We start from the raw sequence: 21,706 nt of genomic DNA, 5'->3' as shown, positions 1-21,706 counted from the left end.
ACACCGCTTGGCCTGTCGGTACCTGTCCACTGCCTCCGGAGTCCTATGAGCCAAAAGGACCCGATAGGACTCCTTCTTCAGCTTGACGGCATCCCTCACCGCTGGTGTCCACCAAGGGGTTTTAGGATTGCCGCCCCGACAGGCACCAACTACCTTGCGGCCACAGCTCCGATCTGCCGCCTCGACAATAGAGGTGCGGAACATGGTCCACTCGGACTCAATGTCCAGCACCTCCCTCGTGACATGTTCAAAGTTCTTCCGGAGGTGGGAATTGAAACTTTGTCTGACAGGAGACTCTGCCAGACGTTCCCAGCAGACCCTCACAATGCGTTTGGGCCTCCCAGGTCTGTCCGGCATCCTCCCCCACCATCGCAGCCAACTCACCACCAGGTGGTGATCGGTAGAAAGCTCCGCCCCTCTCTTCACCCGAGTGTCCATAACATGAGGCCGCAAATCCGATGACACAACTACAAAGTCGATCATGGAACTGCGGCCTAGGGTGTCCTGGTGCCAAGTGCACATATGGACACCCTTATGTTTGAACATGGTGTTTGTTATGGACAATCCGTGACGAGCACAAAAGTCCAATAACAAAACACCACTCGGGTTCAGATCCGGGCGGCCATTCTTCCCAATCACGCCTCTCCAGGTTTCACTGTCGTTGCCAACGTGAGCGTTGAAGTCTCCCAGTAGGACAAGGGAATCACCCGGGGGAGCACTTTCCAGTACTCCCTCGAGCGTTCCCAAAAAGGGTGGGTACTCTGAACTGCCGTTTGGTGCATAAGCACAAACAACAGTCAGGACCCGTCCCCCCACCCGAAGGCGAAGGGAAGCTACCCTCTCGTCCACTGGGTTGAACTCAAACGTGCAGGCTTTGAGCCGGGGGGAAACAAGAATTGCCACCCCAGCCCGTCGCCTCTCACTGCCGGCAACGCCAGAGTGGAAGAGGGTCCAATCCCTCTCGAGAGAAGTGGTTCCAGAGCCCTTGCTGTGCGTCGAAGTGAGTCCGACTATATCCAGCCGGAATTTCTCGACTTCGCGCACTAGCTCAGGCTCTTTCCCCCCCAGTGACGTGACGTTCCACGTCCCAAGAGCTAGCTTCTGTAGCCGAGGATCGGACCGCCAAGTGCCCTGCCTTCGGCTGTCGCCCAGCTCACAATGCACCCGACCTCTATGGCCCCTGCTATGGGTGGTGAGCCCATTGGAGGGGTGACCCACGTTGCCTCTTCGGGCTGTGCCCGGCCGGGCCCCATGGGAACAGGCCCGGCCACCAGGCGCTCGCCATCGTGCCCCACCTCCGGGCCTGGCTCCAGAGGGGGGCCCCGGTGACCCGCGTCCGGGCGAGGGAAATCTGGGTCCATGATGTTTCTTCTTCATAAAGGTCTTCGAGCTGCTCTTTGTCTGATCCCTCACCTAGAACCTGTTTGCCTTGGGAGACCCTACCAGGGGGCTTTATGCCCCCGGACAACATAGCTCCTAGGATCATTGGGACACGCAAACTCCTCTACCACGATAAGGTTGCAGCTCAGAGAGGAGGCTATATATATGCATTTTATTATATATATAAATAAAATAAATAGCATTTTATTATATATATAAATAAAAGAAATAGTTGAATTTCAGACGGCACCTATCAAATACACAGTATAAAAACATAGTTGTTCTACTAACTGTACTGTGTTTGCTGGTTATTAAAAAAACAACAACACTTACTTTTCACTATTTGAGTAGCCTTTGTTCTGCCATTTGCGTGCCGTACTGGTGAGAGTCACTTGCCGTCAGGTGCACAACACCACGTAAATTGTTGGCCAATCAAAAAGCAACCCCATAACGCTATAGCCAACATTCCCCAGGAGATGGCAACAGACAACATAGAATCACTCTATTACAGACGGCGTCGCCATGGCTCTAACTTCCTCGTTCCTCTGCTTCGTCTCCTTGTGTGTGCAGTTTTTTATTAAAAATCCGTAGATGTTGTAACGTTATTGGGCAGGCAAGCTGTTTATATAACAGGATTGCGGACGTGAAAACAGGCCGTCCCCACTCATGTCCTCGTGGAGCTGGAGGGGGCGTGAATTTCGGGAGATTTCCAGGAGAAAATTTATTCCGGGAGGTTTTCGGGAGAGGCGCTGAATTTCGGGAGTCTCCCGAAAATTCTGGGAGGGTTGGCAAGTATGCTTCACTATGTAAAAGAGCTTTGAGTCACTAAGGAAAAGCGCTATATAAATATAATTCACTTCACTTCACTACAGCACTTTTCTACCTTAAAGGTACTCAAAGCACTTTGACACTATTTCCACATTCACCCATTCACACACACATTCACACACTGATGGCGGGAGCTGCCATGCAAGGCGCTAACCACAACCCATCAGGAGCGAGGGGTAATTGTCTTGCTCAAGGACACAATGGATGTGACTAGGTTGGTAGAAGCTGGGGATCGAACCAGGAACCCTCGGGTTGCTGGCACGGCCACTCTCCCAACCACGCCGCGCCGTCCCCAGGTTAGAATTAGTTGTGTTTGGATTTCGATCGGAGTAGTGGATGACTGTGTCATCTGCGTACAATAACGAATTTGAACAGTTACAGACCACATGGAGATCATTGACGTAAAGAAGAAAAAGCACACCCATTTTGAATTCAACAGGTGGTGTTTTTGCGCGTCCAACCTTGACATTCTGCGATTTATCTCCGAGATAAGATGATATTGGTTGAATTACCGCTGAAGAAACATGAAATGAGCTCAGCTTGTTGCGCAGAGTCTGATGGTTTACTGCGTCAAAAGCTTTCCTCTTCTTTTCTCCATGTGTATAAACGACCTGCCATCTGTATGAGAGGATGTTAATATCCATATTTATGAAGATGACATGGTTATTTATACATGGGGGGGAAAAGACGCTGAAACGGTTGCTAAAAAACTTAGAGCAGCAATGGAGGTGGCGGCAAGATGGCTACGTGACTATAGTCTTACATTAAGAAAACGGAAACAATGTATTTTGTAAAAAAATATAAAACGTCATCCTTTCCAAATATAACTGTTGATAAGGAAATAATACAAACTTTTAGTGAATATCATTACCTGGGTGTCATTTTAGACCCAACACTTGGCTTTAAAAGGCATATCAAATAGATGTGCCGGAGTCTTAAAGGCCTACTTAAATTAGATTTTCTTAGGCCTTTAAGAATCTACTGCCAAAAGTTGTAGTCAAAGATCCTTTATATACAGGAGCACACCATAGTTTTTAAAAGCCTACTGAAATGAGATTTTCTGATTAAACGGGGATAGCAGGTCCATTCTATGTGTCATACTTGATCATTTCGCGATATTCACATATTTTTGCTGAAAGGATTTGGTAGAGAACATCGATGATAAAGTTCGCAACTTTTGGTCGCTAATAAAAAAGCCTTGCCTTTACCGGAAGTAGCAGACGATGTGCGCGTGACGTCACAGGTTGTAGGGCTCCTCACATCCTCACATTGTTTACAATCATAGCCAGCAGCAGCTAGAGCTATTTGGACCGAGAAAGCGACAATTTCCCCATTAATTTGAGCGAGGATGAAAGATTTGTGGATGAGGAAATTTAGAGTGAAGGACTAGGAAAAATAAAAAGGCGATTGCAGTGGGAGCGATTCAGATGTTATTAGACACATTTACTAGGATAATTCTGGAAAATCCCTTATCTGCCTATTGTGTTGCTAGTGTTTTAGTCAGTTTAAATAGTACCTGAAAGTGGGAGGGGTGTGGCCACGGGTGTGTTGACCCAGTGTCTCTGAGGGAAGTCACGCAGCTGCAGCAGGACTGAAGCTCTGCTGATGTCTCTAGTAAGAGCCGACTTATTACCACAATTTTCTCACCGAAAACTGCCGGTTGACATGTGATCGGGATCCATGTTCGCTTGACCGCTCTGATCCATAGTAAAGCTTCACCTTCGGGAATTTTAAACAAGGAAACACCGTGTGTTTGTGTGGCTAAAGGCTAAAATCTTCCCACCTCCATCTTTGTGCTTTGACTTCTCCATTATTAAATGAACAAATTGCAAAAGATTCAGCAACACAGATGTCCAGGATACTGTGTAAATATGCGATTAAAGCTGACTACTTATAGCTTGGATCGGGCAGAAAATAATGTCCGCTACAACCCGAGACGTCAAACGCACGCGTCATCATACCACAACGTTTTCAACACGACACTTCGCGGGAAATTCAAAATTGTAATTTAGTAAACTAAAAAGGCCGTATTGGCATGTGTTGCAATGTTAATATTTCATCATTGATATATAAACTATCAGACTGCGTGGTCGGTAGTAGTGGGTTTCAGTAGGCCTTTAAGTACAACATAAAAATGTTCAAATGTATCAGGAATTCGTTAACACTGGATGCAGCTCGAACTTATTTTAATGCAATGATAATGTCTCGTTTTTATTATTGTACGACATGTTGGTCCCAGGCAAGCAAAATGACACCAAAACCATTGGAAATCTTGCACAAACAATCACTCAAAATCCTCTACCGAAAACCACAACACCACCATCACTGTTTGGTTCTCCAAAAATATAGGTTGTTAAAGGGGAACATTATCACCAGACCTGTGTAAGCGTCAATATATACCTTGATGTTGCAGAAAAAAGACCATATGATTTCCGAACTCTAAAAGGGTGAATTTGGCGGTTGAAATGCCTTTCAATTGTTCGCTGTCGGAGCAATGACCTTTCACCCGTGACGTCATAACAGGAAGCAATCCGCCATTTTCTCAAACACATTACACACACAAGTCAAATCAGCTCCGTTATTTTCCGTTTTTTCGACTGTTTTCCGTACCTTGGCGACATCATGCCTCGTCGGTGCGTTGTCGGAGGGTGTAACAACACGAACAGGGACGGATTCAAGTTGACTTACGTGGAGTGTGCTAATCAGACATATCGATGGTCATGGCATGTTAATTGATGCTAACATGCTATTTAGGCTAGCTGTATGTACATATTGCATCATTATGACTCATTTGTAGCTATATTTACATCCAGTCTTTCCTTCCACCCACATTTAATGCCAAACAAACACATACCAATCGACTGATTCAAGTTGCACCAGTGGTCAAAAGATGCGAAAGTCCCTCGTTTGTTCTGTTCTGTCTTAGCATCGCTACTGACGATAGTGATGCTACGACAGAGATGTCTGGATATCCTGCGACACTCAAAGCAGATACATTTCCAACAATAAAGTCAACAAAATCACAATGGTGAGTTTTGTTGATGTTATTGACTTATGTGCTAATCAGACATATTTGCGCACGGCATGACTGCAAGCTAATCGATGCTAACATGCTATTTAGGCTAGCTGTATGTACATATTGCATCATTATGCCTCATTTGAAGCTATATTTGCATCCAGCCTTTCCCTCTACCCACATTTAATACCAAACAAACACATACCAATTGACGGATTCAAGTTGCATCAGTGGTCAAATGATGCAATCGTTAGTTAGGAGGCGATCGCCGAATTCGTCCTCGTTGCCGCTGTCTGTTGCGATATGGCTCAATAGCTTCAGTTTCTTCTTCAATCTCGTTTTCGCTACCTGCCTCCACACCCCAACCATCCGTTTCAATACATGCGTAATCTGTTGAATCGCTTAAGCCGCTGAAATCCGAGTCTGAATCGAGCTAATGTTGCTATATCTTTCTGTTCTATCAGCCATGTTTGTTTGTATTGGCATCACGCAGTGACGTCACAGGAAAATAGACAGGTGGATAAAGCGATGGTGAAAATCAGGCACTTTGAAGTAGTTTTTCGAAATATTGCGTGATGGGTAAAATTTGGAAAAAAACTTAAAAAAATAAAATAAGCCACTGGGAACTGATTTTTATTGGTTTTAACCCTCCTGAAATTGTGATAATGTTCCCCTTTAAATGTTGTCAACATTCAAAGATTAGAATCAATATGAATGGCCCATCGAATCCTAAATAACACTGCACCAGCGCCACTTAAGCACTTTGTCCAGTTTACCTCTGCTGCGACAGCTAGAAACACAAGGGCCTCCACCAGGGGGCAGTGTAGCGCACCCAGATGTAAAACCTCTTTTGCACAATCAGCCTTTTCATATAAAGTGATAAAGGAATGGAACAACCTCACAATAATCTTCAAAAGTCAAACAGATTACTCTTCATTCCCAGTCGAACTTCAAAAATGGCTTTGGAGCAATCAAAGCTGCTCACACGGTCACTGAGGGGGGCACTATGTTTGACCCTCATGTCAACTTAATGTGTATTATATTTATGCATGGGAAAATTTGGCTGTGAGGTGTGTCTGTTAAAATCATGGTTGTTTTTTGCGATTGATGATATATGTGAACAAGAGCATTATTGTACATTTTGAAACAGCCACACCACAATTTTTCAGAGAGTCTTGTATTTCAGCTGAAGTTAGTAGTGGATTTGTCTTTGCTTCTTGAACAATTTTCCTGGCAGTTGTGGTTGAAATCTTTGCTGGTCTACCTGAATCCCCTCATTTTCTACTTCTGAATCAGCATTTGAACACTGCTGATTGGCATTCTCAATTCCTTGGATATCTGTTTATACCTCTTTCCCATTTTATGCAGTTCAATTACCTTTTCTCGCAGATCCTTTGACAATTCTTTTGCCTTCCCCGTGACTCCGAATCCAGAAACATCTGTGCAGCACTGGATAAAAAATGTAATGGTCTGTCAGAAGACCAGAAACTCACTGACCTTTTATACACACACACACACATTAAATACAAACAAACAGGTCACAGGTGAGGATTGGAACCTTGATTAGACATTCAAACCTGTTTTTGTCAACTTTTGTGCATGTTATCAGCTCAAAGTCACTAGGGCATGTGAACTTTTGATAGGGGTCATTTGGGTACTTTCTTTTGTCATTTTGATTTAAAAAGAGTAAATACAGTTGTTTGTAAATAAATAGCTTCACACAACCATTAAGCATGAGTGGAAAAAAGGTTTGTGTGTTGTCATTCATATTCTCTAAAGAATGGCCAAGAAATTATAACTTCAACCAGGGTATGGAAACTTATGAGCACAACTGTAAATTAGAGGTGTGGTTTTAATATTTAAGTATGTGTCAATAAAATAGAATTTTATGACTTTTCTCAATTTGATTACATGCTGGAGTATATTTTTATTGTTATATATTGTATTGCATGTTTGTGTTAATTTTAATATTAGGTAACCGAGGACTGCAGATGGAAATGAGCTATTTAGCTATAATCTAGTGCAGAACATATTGAGCTTAATGTCTCCGTGCATTGTCCCTTCAAATGAAGACTAAACTAAACTATATGACCTTTGTTTAATGCTGACCTGATGTCTTCTGTGAACAATAATAATGGGTAGAATTGTTGGAACGGAAGCCGTGTCACGGATAGCCTAATGCAGAGATTAACCAATTGATTAAAAATATATGAAAGCAGCGTGAGTCTTCAGAAAGGTCATGTTTGGATTGTTTACATCATAGGAATGTGAACTACTTAAGGAACACAAAGTTTGCAGGATGTGATGATGCAGATCGGGTTTCTGTCATAGCATTTGTGGATGTAAATTATAATTGGTATTTTTACTTTTTGTCAGGAAATATTTAAAAATTGTTATTACTAATTTATTACATGTTTAAATATTTATTTTACATAATATTTTCCCCCATTTTTATAGTTATTATTCATTGTTTACAATGTTTAAATAATCATTGTATTCATAATGCATTTTCCAATACAATCGCACATATATTATTATTATTATTATCTTTTAGATTAACTATTTTTAATGAAAGATTTACCTAATTACTCCAATTGTTTGCAATATAGTCACTCATGTATTTAATGTATTATTATTGGTATCATTGTTAAGGAATTATTTTACTTGTAATAATTCCCCAACATATGTATATTTATTCACACATTATATATTATTAAATGTTTTTTGTGTTTTAATAAGTACTTTACATATTATTTTCCCCAAAATATATGTAGTAATATATTTTTGTTGTGTTCAAATATTTTAGACAATTATTTGGTATAATATATATATATATATATATATATATATATATATATATATATATATATATATATATATATATATATATATATATATATATATATATATATATATATATATATTGTATGTATGTATATATATATATATATGTATATGCATATATATATGTATATATATACATACATATATATACATACTGTATATATATGTATATGTCATAATCACTTTTTTTTAAATGTTAATAATTATTTGGTATAACATTTGTTCACACATATATGTATTAATATGTGTACTATATCATCTAATGTATCACATTTGTAAAGAATTACTTGACATACCAGAGCTATTTTTTATTTTTTGACCGTCTTGCAGCTAAATATTTTATTTATACCTTCATTTTTTTATACCTCTTATTTATACCGGCATTATCCTTTCCATCATTTGTAACTGAGCTACTGTGTGGAACAGTTTCCCTTGTGGATCATTAACGTTTGTCTTTAAGTCTAAGTCTAAATAGGCCTGACAAAACATAAACAACCCTTGCGGTGCAGTTGTACACGACAACAGTTACATTTTTCAATTTAGAGTCAGATTTTTAAAAAATGCACTTGTAGTAGATTATGCAGGTGCAGCTAATGTGGCCAAAAAGAGCAGCACAATACTCGGCTACAAGAGTGACTTATACACGCATTCTAAAAGTTAAACACTAACCAAAAGATATTAGGATGGGGGAGGAAAGCAATTTCTGGCCTGGCTGCACTTTAAATTACAATTCAATGTTAAACTAATGTGCAAAAACAAAGAGTCAAGCAATTGATTCTTATTTATTCCTTTTTTTCTTCAACGTTGTTCTTTTTTTCCCCCCTGAACAAACTGCAGTTTACAGAGGTTTTGGTTCACCCTTGAAGCAGCCTCAAAAGAAAAGATGTACAAATGTACAACAGAGACACTTTTCTTTCTTGTTGGTATGTCTGCATCCTGCTGGGACAAACATGCTCTGTTGCTATGGTAACAAGGGATGATTTGGTGGGAATGGCTAATTTGACAGACCAAACGTTGTGTCCATGTTGATACTTTTAAAAGTCAAGTAAAGGAACCCTGCAGTGTCATATGGTTGCACTCCAGTCCTGTTTTTGGCGTCAATGTGTTACAAAGTGTTTGGCTTTCCAGGCTATGTTGAATGAATACGTCAAATTTGCCAAAAGTTATATTATTAGGATTTGTTTGTAATAATTTGAGATGATCTTGCTGCTATTTAAACCAGCCTAAAAATGTCAAAGCTACACTACCTTTGACACATTTGTTGATCGGTGGTTAAAATTCTTGCTCCTATACATACCTGAACATAAGAGGCAATAAACAAAGAAATTAGCAGTAGTAAATATCAGTTTTAAACCTCTACTAATGTGTGAATGTTGTCAGTCATCGGTGTTAGCCCTGCGATGAGGTGGCGAGTTGTCCAGTGTTCGACTTCCGCCTGAGTGCCGAGAGGGACAAGCAGTAGAAAAAGGATGTATGGCTTTCAATTCAAGTGTGTCCACCAGATGGGGCTAGTGTTTCCCATTTAAAGCATGCAGCAAGTGTGCGTTTATCGTTCTCCTCAAGGTTGCTTTGCTAATAATATGCAAAGTGTGTCACTATTAAAGGCCTACTGAAACCCACTACTACCAACCACGCAGTCTGATAGTTTATATATCAATGATGAAATATTAACATTGCAACACATGCCAATACGGCCGGTTTAGTTTACTAAATTGCAATTTTAAATTTCCCGCGGAGTTTCTTGTTGAAAACGTCGCGGAATGATGACGTGTGCGAGTGACGTCACTGACTGTCAGGACATATTTCCGCAGCACCATTTGCGGCTAAAAGTCGTCTCTTTTCATTGCGCAATTACACAGTATTCTGGACATCTGTGTTGCTGAATTGTTTGCAATTTGTTCAATTAATAATGGAAAAGTCAAAGTAGAAAGATGGAGTTGGGAAGCTTTAGCCTCTAGCCACACAAACACACGGTGATTCCTTGTTTAAAATTCCCGGAGGTGAAGCTTTACTATGGATCAGAGCGGTCAAGCGAACATGTTTCCCGACCACTTGTCAACCGGCAGGTTTCGGTGAGAAAAGTGTGGTAAAAAGTCGCCTCTTACCGGAGATCAGCTGAACTTGCGCCGTCCAGGCAGCTGCCGTCAACTTCCCTCAGACACTGGCCTCAAGACACCCGTGGACACACCCCTCCGACTATCAGGTACTATTTAATCTCACTAAAACACTAGCAACACTATAAAAAGATAAGGGATTTCCCAGAATTATCCTAGTAAATGTGTCTAAAAACATCTGAATCCGTCCCAATGCAATCGCCTTTTTTTTTTAGTCCTTCGCTATCAATATCATCATTCACAAATCTTTCATCTTTGCTCAAATTACTGGGGAAATTGTCGTTTTCTCGGTCCGAATAGCTCCTGCTGCAGGAGGCTCCCATTACAAAACAATGTGAGGACGTGAGGAGCTCTCACCCTTGTGACGTCATCGTCTGCGACTTCCGATAAAGGCAAGGCTTTTTTTTCAGCACCAAAAGTTGCGAACTTTATCGTCGATGTTCTCTACTAAATCTTTTCAGCAAAAATATGGCAATATTGCGAAATGATCAAGTAAGACACACAAAATGGACCTGATATCCCCGTTTGAATAAGAAAATCTAATTTCAGTAGGCCTTTAAAGTTGGCTAAGTTATATATTTAAAAAAAAAAAAGCCCGAATGTATTATTACATCAAGAATGTTTGTAAAAATATAATTTGTTTTATACACACAGGCCACAACTTTGGACACACCTTCTCATTTCAATGGATTTCTTTATTTTCATGACTATTTACATTGTAGATTGTCACTGAAGGCATCAAAAAGGTGAAATAACTGAAAAAATGTTTTGTTTTGTAGTTTCTTCTTTTTTTTTTATTGTACTGTCCAGCTTCTCAGGCAAATCATACAGTTAATGTAGATGCTCATATCGGCTGTTCAGTTTTACTTTACAAAGAGAAGTGTAGGAGACTTCTCTTGTTGCCTTATTTGTGTTTGACTTTAATAAATGTATTTATATTATCATTTGGTGCAGGAGGGGATAGAAAGAGAAAAAAAGGAAGACAGAGGGGAAAATTGTGGGAACAAGAGGAGGATAAGACTGTGAGACAAAAACAACAACAGTAAACACAACAACAACAATTTTTGTAGTTTCTTCAAAATAGCCACACTTTGCTCTGATTACTTTTTCGCACACTCTTGTCATTCTCTCGATGACTTTGAAGCACACCTGTAAAGTGAAAACCATTTTAGGTGACTACCTCTTGAATCTCATCGAGAGAATGCTATGAGTATGCGAAAAAATAATCAGAGCAAAGGGTGCCTATTTTGAAGAAACGAGAATATAAAGCATAAAACAAAGCATTGAATGAGGAGAAGGTGTGTCCAAACTTCTGGTCTGTATGTTTTTGTATTAAAAGTTGGACTAAAATAGGAAAAAGTTGCAATAACCACATGATAATTTTTTGGGGGACCTTTTTTTTTGTCGGTTACACATTTTGGAATACTCTCATTATGAAAAACACAAGGATACAAACTTTTTTTTTTTTATATATTAATAAAATATTTTTAGGTGTTTTTCCAGATGTTTTTTTTTTTGTCAACAAACGAGTGAAGATATTTAGGAACCTACCGACAACGTTTTAATGCATAGTCTCGTGATTGAAAGAATGAGCACTGAAAAGGTACGACTTAAGCCGTTCTTATTGCATGCATTCTTCCTCCTTCTTCCTCCTCCTTATTGCATGCATTCTTCCTCCTTTTACGTTGTTTAAAACAACGTAAAAGGAGGAAGAATGCATGCCGACTGAGACTGCTGTCAATGCACGGACTTTGTTGCTCCACAATGTTCAGTATACTTGCACGCGTTGTCCAACTTTAATGGAATTACACATACTTTTCAGTATTCAAAATGTTTACGGAGTGTGGCGTTATCAGCAGCATACACGCAAGTGCTGCGCTATAAACAAAGCCACAAGAGTCAGGGCGTTATCTCTGACTCTGACCAAGAAGTCGGCTGAGGAACCGTGATTAGTCGGCCGCAGACGAAGCGTAGCGGGCCTGACGTGCGCCACATTAAAGGAGACAGCATTAATAGTGGAATGGCGTCTACTTTTTTGCATTTATTCAGCTTAAAGGGAGGATTACTAAACACATACTAGCTAGTAGCAAATGATGCTAACACGCTTGGTTTCAATCAGAGGACTATAAACTAGGGGTGTAACTGTACACAAAAATTTCGGTCCGCTACTTCGGTTCATTTTCGGTACAGTAAGAAAAAAACAAAATATACATTTTTGGGTTATTTATTTACCAAATTTGTAAACAATGGCATAACATACATTTACACACAGGGTCCATTGCCAGGGTTAATGTGGTCAACATCTATAAAATAAAAACTAAATAAGATAAGGCTCAGAATGGTTTCTTAACAAAACCTTTCTACATATAAAGTGCTTTTTTTGATTGATTGATTAAGACTTTTATTAGTAGATCGCACAGTACAGTACATATTCCGTACAATTGAACACTAAATGGTAACACCCCAATAAGTTTTTCAACTTGTTTAAGTCGGGGTCCACGTTAATCAACATTAAACTGCCTCAAGTTGTGGCTCGGATGAAATAAAATGACAAAACTTTTCTTCTACATATAAAAAGTGCAACATTAAACAGTTTCAAGTCAGATGAACTTTTCTTTTCCTGGCTAACTTGGCAGTAAGAGGATATATGGGTTTATTGTTCTTCCACCATAGAAGTGGATCAAAATCTAGTTTTTAATGCAATATGGACTTAAATCTGCTGCTATAAAACATTTGTTATTGCTTAAGCCCTGCCTGACTCGCCAAGGAGAGGCTGCTTGAATGAGGTGGTGACGCTTCAAATGGGTTAGCATGTGTTATGAGAGTAGCGTATGTGTGTGTGTGGCCCTTTTAATATGTGACAGAATGTGACGTCAGTGTGTGTGTGGGCGAGCGAGGTGAGGGAGCGGTAGCGAGTGCGGGGAGTGTCTAGTGTTTTGTTGGATTGGCTGTGTGCAAGACCTCAATAAAGCCACAATTTGCATCTAATCGCCGGACTATTCATTTACCCTGGAGTCCGGAGCTGTGGAGACCCATTTCCGGGTAGAGTGAAGGGTGTTGCCCCAGAGAATACATCAGCCCTGGAGGAATGTCTACCCTGCGCTCCTCGACTACGGTCTGGGAGCCGGAAGCAGGAAAGGTGCAACACATGATTGACGTGTTGTCAGAAGCAGCTGCTGAACAATGTCGGCAAACCTCCGTCCTCCATTGTTGTATCGCGCAGCCAAAGTGTTCCCAAACTAGAGATCTTAACAGGGCAGGAGGGTCTTCCGGCTCTGGTGTTTACATGTTGTCCTAGCCCAGTCGCTGGTAGCATGTGTACTCGTTCGGTACACCTCCGAACCGAACCGAAACCCCAGTACGGAAACGGTTCAACACAAATACACAAACCGTTACATCACTACTTTGAACTCATACTTTTGCTGAGCATTTTTATGCTGATTCAGTTTATCTTTATACTATAGAATATATGATTTGAACATGAATCTTAGTTTACGACAGGGTTATTCAACTACATCATGTAGAGCAGTGTTTTTCAACCACTGTGAGATACAGTCTGGTGTGCCGTGGGAGATGATGTCATTTCACCTATTTGGGGTAAAAAATATTTTTTGCAAACCAGTAATTATAGTCTGCAAATGATGTGTTGTTGTTAAGTGTCGGTGCTCGGCAGAGTAACCGTGTAATACTCTTCTATATCAGTAGGTGGCAGCAGGTAGCTAACTGCTTTGTCGTGATCACAATATGAAGATGACAGCGGGAGGCAGCGTGTAGGTAAAAAGGTATCTAATGCTCGAATTGAAAAATAAATTAGAGGTGACATCCCCTAAAAAAAGGCTTTGAAGCTTACATCATGTGTTGCGGTAATTATAAGACTTATGTAAGGCTTTTAATTTTTGCAGTTCAAGACAGAGGGTTTTTTTTTTTTTTTTGTATTTTTGGCCCTTTCAACATTTTGGGTTGTCGACCCCTGCACTAGCCTTCCGTTTCTACTGTTGAAGAATATAAATATTCCGCTTTCACGACGCCTTCTATCTCTGCATCCCGGGGTCATGCCATCAGCCGACATGCGCCTCTGTTACACATTGGAGACTTGTGTATTGAGTGCAATGAACAATAGAATGGTTAGTATGTCATTTTGACTTGAAGGATTAAGTGGTTTGTCATCCCGCAGGGTCGCCCTCTGCTCCTGCAGTCGTCCAGAAACGTGTCGGTCAACGTCGTCAACAGCAACAACCAGCTGCTAACGCAACTCGTCACAGGTATGATGCAGCTCCCGGCACTCTTTGTTTTCGCGTCTTCTTTTTAAAGGTCTCCGACGCGATGACGACATCGGCCGCAACAACATTTTTCTCTGATCCTTCCCTTTTTGACATTTGTTTGTGGGTCAAAAGACGTTTCAAAGACATTCGACGGAGACGTTCACACACAACATAAACTGGAAATTGGTTTGAAAAGGAGAGCCTCATAAACACACACTTCATGTTGAAAGTGAACGTGTTCCTTGAAGGAAATGTAAGAAAAAATAACTTCAAGTAACCAATACAATTTAAAACCATCAAATATATGGAGATGGAGGGAAATTAGTTTTTTGGAAGAGTTTACTCAAGTACAAACCCCGTTTCCATATGAGTTGGTAAATTGGGTGTAAATATAAACGGAATACAATGATTTCCAAATCCTTTTCAACCCATATTCAATTGGATGCACTACAAAGACAAGATATTTGAATGTCGAACTCATAAACTTTTTTTTTTTTGCAAATAATAATTACCTTAAAATTTCATGGCTGCAACTTGAGCCAAAGTAGTTGGGAAAGGGCATGTTCACCACTGTGTTACATCACCTTTCTTTTAACAACACTCAATAAACGTTTGGGAACTGAGGAAACTAATTGTTGAAGCCTTGAAAGTGGAATTCTTTCCCATTCTTGTTTTATGTAGAGCTTCAGTCGTTCAACAATCCGGAGTCTCCGCTGTTGTATTTTACGCTTCATAATGCGCCACGCATTTTCAATGGGAGACAGGTCCGGACTGCACGTAGGCCAGAAAAGTACCCGCACTCTTTTTTTACGAAGCCACGTTGTTGTAACATGTGCTGAATGTGGCTTGGCATTGTCTTGCTGAAATAAGCGGGGGCGTCCATGAAAAAGACGGCGCTTAGATGGCAGCATATGTTGTTCCAAAACCTGTATGTAGCTTTCAGCATGGATGGTGCCTTCACAGATGTGTAAGTTACCCATGCCTTGGACACTAATGCACCCCCATACCATCACAGATGCTGGCTTTTGAACTTTGCTTCGATAACAGTCTGGATGGTTCACTTCCCCTTTGGTCCGGATGACACAATGTCGAATATTTCCAAAAGCAATTTTAATGGTGGACCCGTCAGACCACAGAACACTTTTCCACTTTGCATCAGTCCGTCTTAGATGATCTCGAGCCCAGAGAAGCCGGCGGCGTTTCTGGATGTTGTTGATAAATAGCTTCCGCGTTGCATAGTAGAGCTTTTACTTGCACTGACAGATGTAGCGGCCAACTGTTTTTAGTGACAGTGGTTTTCTGAAGTGTTCCTGAGCCCATGTGGTGATATCTTTTAGAGATTGATGTCGGTTTTTGATACAGTGCCATCCGAGGGATCGAAGGTCACGGTAATTCAATTTTAGTTTCCGGCCATGCCGCTTACGTGGAGTGATTTCTTCAGATTCTCTGAACCTTTTGATGATATTATGGACCGTAGATGTTGAAATCCCTAAATTTCTTGCAATTGCACTTTGAGAAACATTGTTCTTAAACCGTTTGACTATTTGCTCACACAGTTGTGGACAAAGGGGTGTACCTCGCCCCATCATTTCTTGTGAAAGACTGAGCAAGGTGTTTTTATCCCCAATCATGGCACCCACCTGTTCCCAATTAGCCTGCACACCTGTGGGATGTTCCAAATAAGTGTTTGATGAGCATTCCTCATCTTTAATCAGTATTTATTGCCACCTTTCCCAACTTCTTTGTCACGTGTTGCTGGCATCAAACTCTAAAGTTAATGATTATTTGCACAAAAAAAATGTTTATCAGTTTGAACATCAAATATGTTGTCTTTGTAGCATATTCAACTGAATATGGGTTGAAAATTATTTGCAAATCATTGTATTCCGTTTATATTTACATCTAACACAATTTCCCAACTCATATGGGACATTTTTTGGTTTGTATGTTTCAAAGTGTATTCCTCACCCATTTAGAGTTGTTTTTTTAAATCAATAACCACTTGTAAGGTCTCAACTGCGACATTTGCATATATTTGCCTTGCAATGTGAATTGAAAATGCGCTGAGGCGGCAACCTCCTTTTGCCAGACATGACAGTAAAATATACATGTCCTGTAAGTACAGTACAGCGTACAACCACAACCTTCCAGTGTGAGGGAGGGGCTCTTGCTCCGCTTGACGATGTCTCAGTACGTGTTGGCGTTCATGTTTCTCCTCTGTGAACCGCTGCTCCCCAGTCGCCGGCAGCTCGCTAAATTGGAGTTATTACTTATTTATTTTCCGACTTGTAGATCGCACAGTTGTTCAAGCCACACCCACCACATTTTTTGAACATATAAACATGTTTGCATACAGTCGTGGTCAAAAGTTTACATACACTTGTAAAGAACATGGTGTCATGGCTGTCTTGAGTTTCCAATAATTTCTAAAACTTTATTTTTTTTGTGATAGAGTGATTGGAGCACATACTTGTTTGTCACAAAAAGACATTCATGAAATTTGGTTATTTTATGAATTTATTATGGGTCTACTGAAAATGTGACCAAATCTGCTGGGTCAAAAGTATACATACAGCAATGTTAATGTTTGGTTACATGTCCCTTGGCAAGTTTCACTGCAACAAGGCGTTTTTGGTAGTCATCCACAAGCTTCCGGTTGAATTTTTGACCACTACTCTTGAGAAAATTGGTGCAGTTCAGCTAAATGTGTTGGTTTTCTGACATGGACTTGTTTCTTCAGCATTGTCTACACGTTTAAGTCAGGACTTTGGGAAGGCCATTCCAAAACCTTAATTCAAGCCTGATTTAGCCATTCCTTTACTATTTTTGACGTGTGTTTGGGGTCATTGTCCTGTTGGAACACCCAACTGCGCCCAAGACCCGACCTCAGGGCTGATGATTCTAGGTTGTCCTGAAGAATTTTTCATTCTCCCATTTACTCTCTGTAAAGCAACAGTTCCATTGGCAGCAAAACAGGCGAGGGCATAATACTACCAGGACCATGCTTGACGGTAGGATTGGTGTTCCTTGGATTAAAGGCCTCACCTTTTCTCCTCCAAACATATTCCTGGGAATTGTGGCCAAACAGCTCAATTTTTGTTTCATCTGACCACAGGACTTTCCTCCACAAGGTCTTATCTTTTGTCCATGTCATGTCAGATGAAACAAAAATTGAGCTGTTTGGTCACAATACCTAGCACAATGGAAACTAGCTTTCCAATCAGCTAAGCAGACTCAATAACTTCACTGGGATGTTTTGATGAATTTGAAATACTGAAACAATACAAAAAGAATGCTATTCTAAGGTAATGACGCTAACAAAGACACTTGTTTGCATATTGGCGAATGCTAACAGTGCTATCTTAAATTCCATCACAATAGCGCACACAAATATGCATGAAAACACTCCCACAGACATCACACATGGGACGGTTTAATAAGTATGAATTGTTTTAGTGGTATTGTAAATTGTTACGTCGAGGTCGCATGTTGATGTGTGGATTGTTTTACCAAGATGCAGACGTAACTCTGGATGCAGTGGGCAGGTAGCAAAATGATTTAATGTTCATAAATCAGGCAGGAACAAACAAACAAACATAAGAACAGCGTTCCGATTCCACAGGGAATGCCTATAGCACGGGGAGCTAACGGAATAGCTAACAAGGAAACGCATTAGCCAAAGCTTAGCTCTGGGATCCAAAGGTAATCGACATACACTGTTGCATGGAAGCAAACAAAAGCACCAGTGTGCCGAAAGGCAGGAGTAAATAGCTCTCTGATTAGTGCCCGGGAACAGGTGAGAGCACAAAACATGGGTGCCGAATTAGAACTAAGCCAGCAAGTGAAATCAAACGTAAACAAACTATGATCCGGGCAACGGATCATGACATACTGTAAAACTTACAAACGTGGCCTGGAGTGATGAATGAAGCATCCTTTCGAGCGGAAACGCTGTAGACAAATACTTCCGGTTCAAGGAGCAAAACTGAAAGCAGATTTCAACCATCAGCACCTGCAGTGATGGCGCCGGAGCATAAACAAAAACACCCCTTTGCAGTGTCTGTGTTGGCCTAATATGAAAACTATTTGATAAATTCAAAACTTTATGGCTGTTAGCAAAGAAACATCCATAAATAAGCCGCAGGGTTCAAAGTGTGGGAAAAAAGTAGCTGCTGTAGTCCAGGGGGAAAAAACGGTAGTTATAATGTTTGAGTGTCAAAATGCACACAGAGTACTCTAAAGCATGGCCGGCTCTACGCAGGGGCAAGAGGGGGCAGAGCCCCCTTAAATAAATGTATTGCCCCCTCAAATCAAAATTTTGAGAAAGCAAATTTTAATAAACTCACAAAATTACTACATTACAAGTTGACAAAATTATCTGCACTAGCGGAAAAATCCGCCGAAAAAGGGACACACACGATATAGTAGTGTCGGCTTCCCTCTAATCCCTCCCTCCGCTGTGCGTGTATTCACCATTCACCATTCCACAGGCTGCGCAGCAGACACACACCCGCACACACCCCTCAGCCCTCAGTAAACATCCAATCACTGTTGCAGTACGAACGTAAAATAAAAGGAAAAGTTGTCTACATTTATCATATGAAGAGTTCATACGCAAAAACCGATAAACGCCATTTTGATAAAGTTTAGCCCAGCCTCGGTAATATATAGTCCGCCACTTCTATTGTGGTATACCAAAATCAATTTGTTTGCAAATGCAGACAAATACCGCTTTTAACGTCATTTAGTTCAGCGATTTATTGCAAAGGCCGATAAGCGCCATGGATCATCTACCACAAAAGCCGATATATCCGTTTGCCCAACCAGCGCTGCAGTACGGGATCACGTGACAAACACAATGGCGGCGCGCACGGAGTCACTCAGTGTTGTTATCCACGCATGAATCATTTGGAAGCTTCTCCTGTGAACAATGTTAAGCCAGCGAAAAAAACTGACGTGTTGAAGTTATTTGATGTTGGCGCTAGCACGCGTGTCCGTGAGTTTTACACCGCTGCGTTAAACGATGTTGTCGAGCATGGAGCTAATGTCGATAGTGATGATGGGTGAGCTGTTATCTGCACAGGAGTGTTTTTCATAGGCAAACCAGGTTGAGCATTTGTGCTTGTTTTATTAATAAAACATCGTCTTCATTGCAACACTGTTTTTTTTGTTTTTTCATTTTGTGCTGAAAAGCACAAGGTAAATATGTGAGGTCACAGTTCCAAAAAAGCATGTCCGGTTAGCAAGTACGAAAAAACAATGTTCGCAGGGACAGCTAGATTTGTACGCACCAAGGGATCCAAACTGTTAAATAATGAAGTAAAGAAATGTGAACAGTTGTTACCTTGAAATGTGGCTTTCAATAAATTTAATGTTCTGTTTTTCTCTCTATCTTTATCTTGAATATTATGCGAAATAACGACCGCAAAGAAAACGATTTTGGAGATATCTGTTTTTGCAACATATCATAATTTGGATATATCTGCTTTTGACGTAAAACCACATCAAACACTCTTACTTGAAAGCCATTCATTACATCAGCATTTCTTAAAAGTTTAGGCTTTCATGACTTGCTTATGTTGATATTAAATAAACCATTGTACGCTTGTACATGTATCGGCAACACCAGCAGGCAGAAAATCGTTAATATACAGAATCGGTCAAAATGGATTTATCTGCTTTTGCATATGAACTCTTCATATACTTGTTAGGATGGGTGTATTTGTGTAGTCTTATCTGTCATAAACACGTTTATCGTCGCGGACTTTCGGTGCTACGGAGTTCCCTTTTTTTTTTTTTTTTTTTTTACAACTTGACGAGAGCAGTGACAGCGGAGGCTCTGAGCCAGAGGCGTCACTAGACCTAATACTGTACTGGGGCACACCTGGGGCACAAATAATTCATGTAAGTGTGCAAAGCGCGCAAGCAAAAACATTTTTAGCACTTATTTATCATAAAAAATACATAAATAGTGCTTTAAACTATGAAATCATATCAGATGATGTTGTTTGGATCTTTGATTAACCACCTGAAATTAACTAATGCATTTGACCTACTTGTGCACTTTTTTACTCCAGACTTCTAAACTGCTACTGGTAAAAGCAAAAAGGAAGAGCAATGAATCTTTTTGAAATATATTTTGCAGTAATCATCTGCAAATTTAACATCTACAAAAGTAAAACAAAAAATAAAGCACCCCTACATCTCTGGGTTCTTTTATATTATTTAATTTCCATTTATGGCAATGTGGCTAATCCTATTTTAGATAAACAAAACTATAAAATATACACAAAACAATAAGGCCACAGTAGTAGAATAAATGAACAACTGTTGTGTGTCTGTTCAGGGAATCATTCTCTGAGAAGTAAACTGTAACGTCTCCTTTTCATTTTTGCAAAGTGGTCAATCACTCTGGACAGACATGGAAATATTACAGTAACTGTTATACAGTTGACCAGTGGTTCCCAACTGCTGGGTCGTGACATAAAAGTGGGTTGTGTGTCATTTTCAGTGAGTCGCAGTCACATGTGTGCATGGAAAAAAAAAAAAGTTTAGGGAGAAAAAAATCAAATTGTGGCAACAAAACCAGATATTTTTAACTATTTTTCTAGTGACTATTAGTGAGTATTTTAGCAAAAGGCAAACCGACTAACAAGTTGGAGGAGGACTCAGGACAGACATGGAAATATATTTTTTAAAAATCTAAACGGGGCAACAAAACCCGATATTTTCAGCCATCTTTCTGAAAACAAATACAGAAATGTTACTATTTTTTCTGGAAACAAAACCAGATGCTTTAGCTGTAGCCATTTTTCTGGTGAAAAAACAAGATTATTTTAGTCAAAGTCCCACCGATTAACAAGACAAGTCTACTGTGCTATTTTTCTGTGAAATAAACTTGAATGATTTAAAAATTTGGCTCAGGACTTGATGACATGGAAAAATGTTTTTCTTCCTGAAGATAAACCATTTGAGAAGCACTCAACTCACACATGCTGACTCCAAATCATCATTGATGCAGAACCAGCAGACAATAACCAACATTATGTTTCATGTTCATTGGAAATTCCCCCGACAGATCGTACAGCAAATGAATATGTTTGTCTTGATACAAGGAATAACGTTAGCTAACTTAGCATCAACTTAAGACAATGATGTTGCCTAGCTAGCTAGGACTTCACTTACATCTCTCATTCCTCGCTTCTTCTCTGCTGCGGGCGAATAACTTTCTTAAATCCATCTAGGAGTTACAGTTTGAGTCA

At 40.2% G+C, this 21,706-nt stretch overlaps 1 protein-coding gene across 2 annotated transcripts in view; it reads left to right on the top strand.

Moving 5' to 3' along the window:
• Window positions 1-21,706, top strand: part of sgcd (sarcoglycan, delta (dystrophin-associated glycoprotein)) — a 295,898-nt gene that overhangs the window by 97,616 nt on the left and 176,576 nt on the right. For both annotated transcript variants that reach the window (XM_061898815.1, XM_061898814.1), the window contains exon 4: window positions 14,357-14,444. In XM_061898815.1, coding sequence (XP_061754799.1) covers window positions 14,357-14,444 — 88 coding nt within the window. The remainder of the gene's footprint in view (window positions 1-14,356; window positions 14,445-21,706) is intronic.

Source organism: Nerophis ophidion, linkage group LG04 (assembly GCF_033978795.1).
Source record: "Nerophis ophidion isolate RoL-2023_Sa linkage group LG04, RoL_Noph_v1.0, whole genome shotgun sequence".
Lineage (NCBI taxonomy): Eukaryota > Metazoa > Chordata > Actinopteri > Syngnathiformes > Syngnathidae > Nerophis > Nerophis ophidion.
Note: the sequence above shows the minus strand (reverse complement) of the source record. Positions and strands in the feature narration are given on the sequence as shown.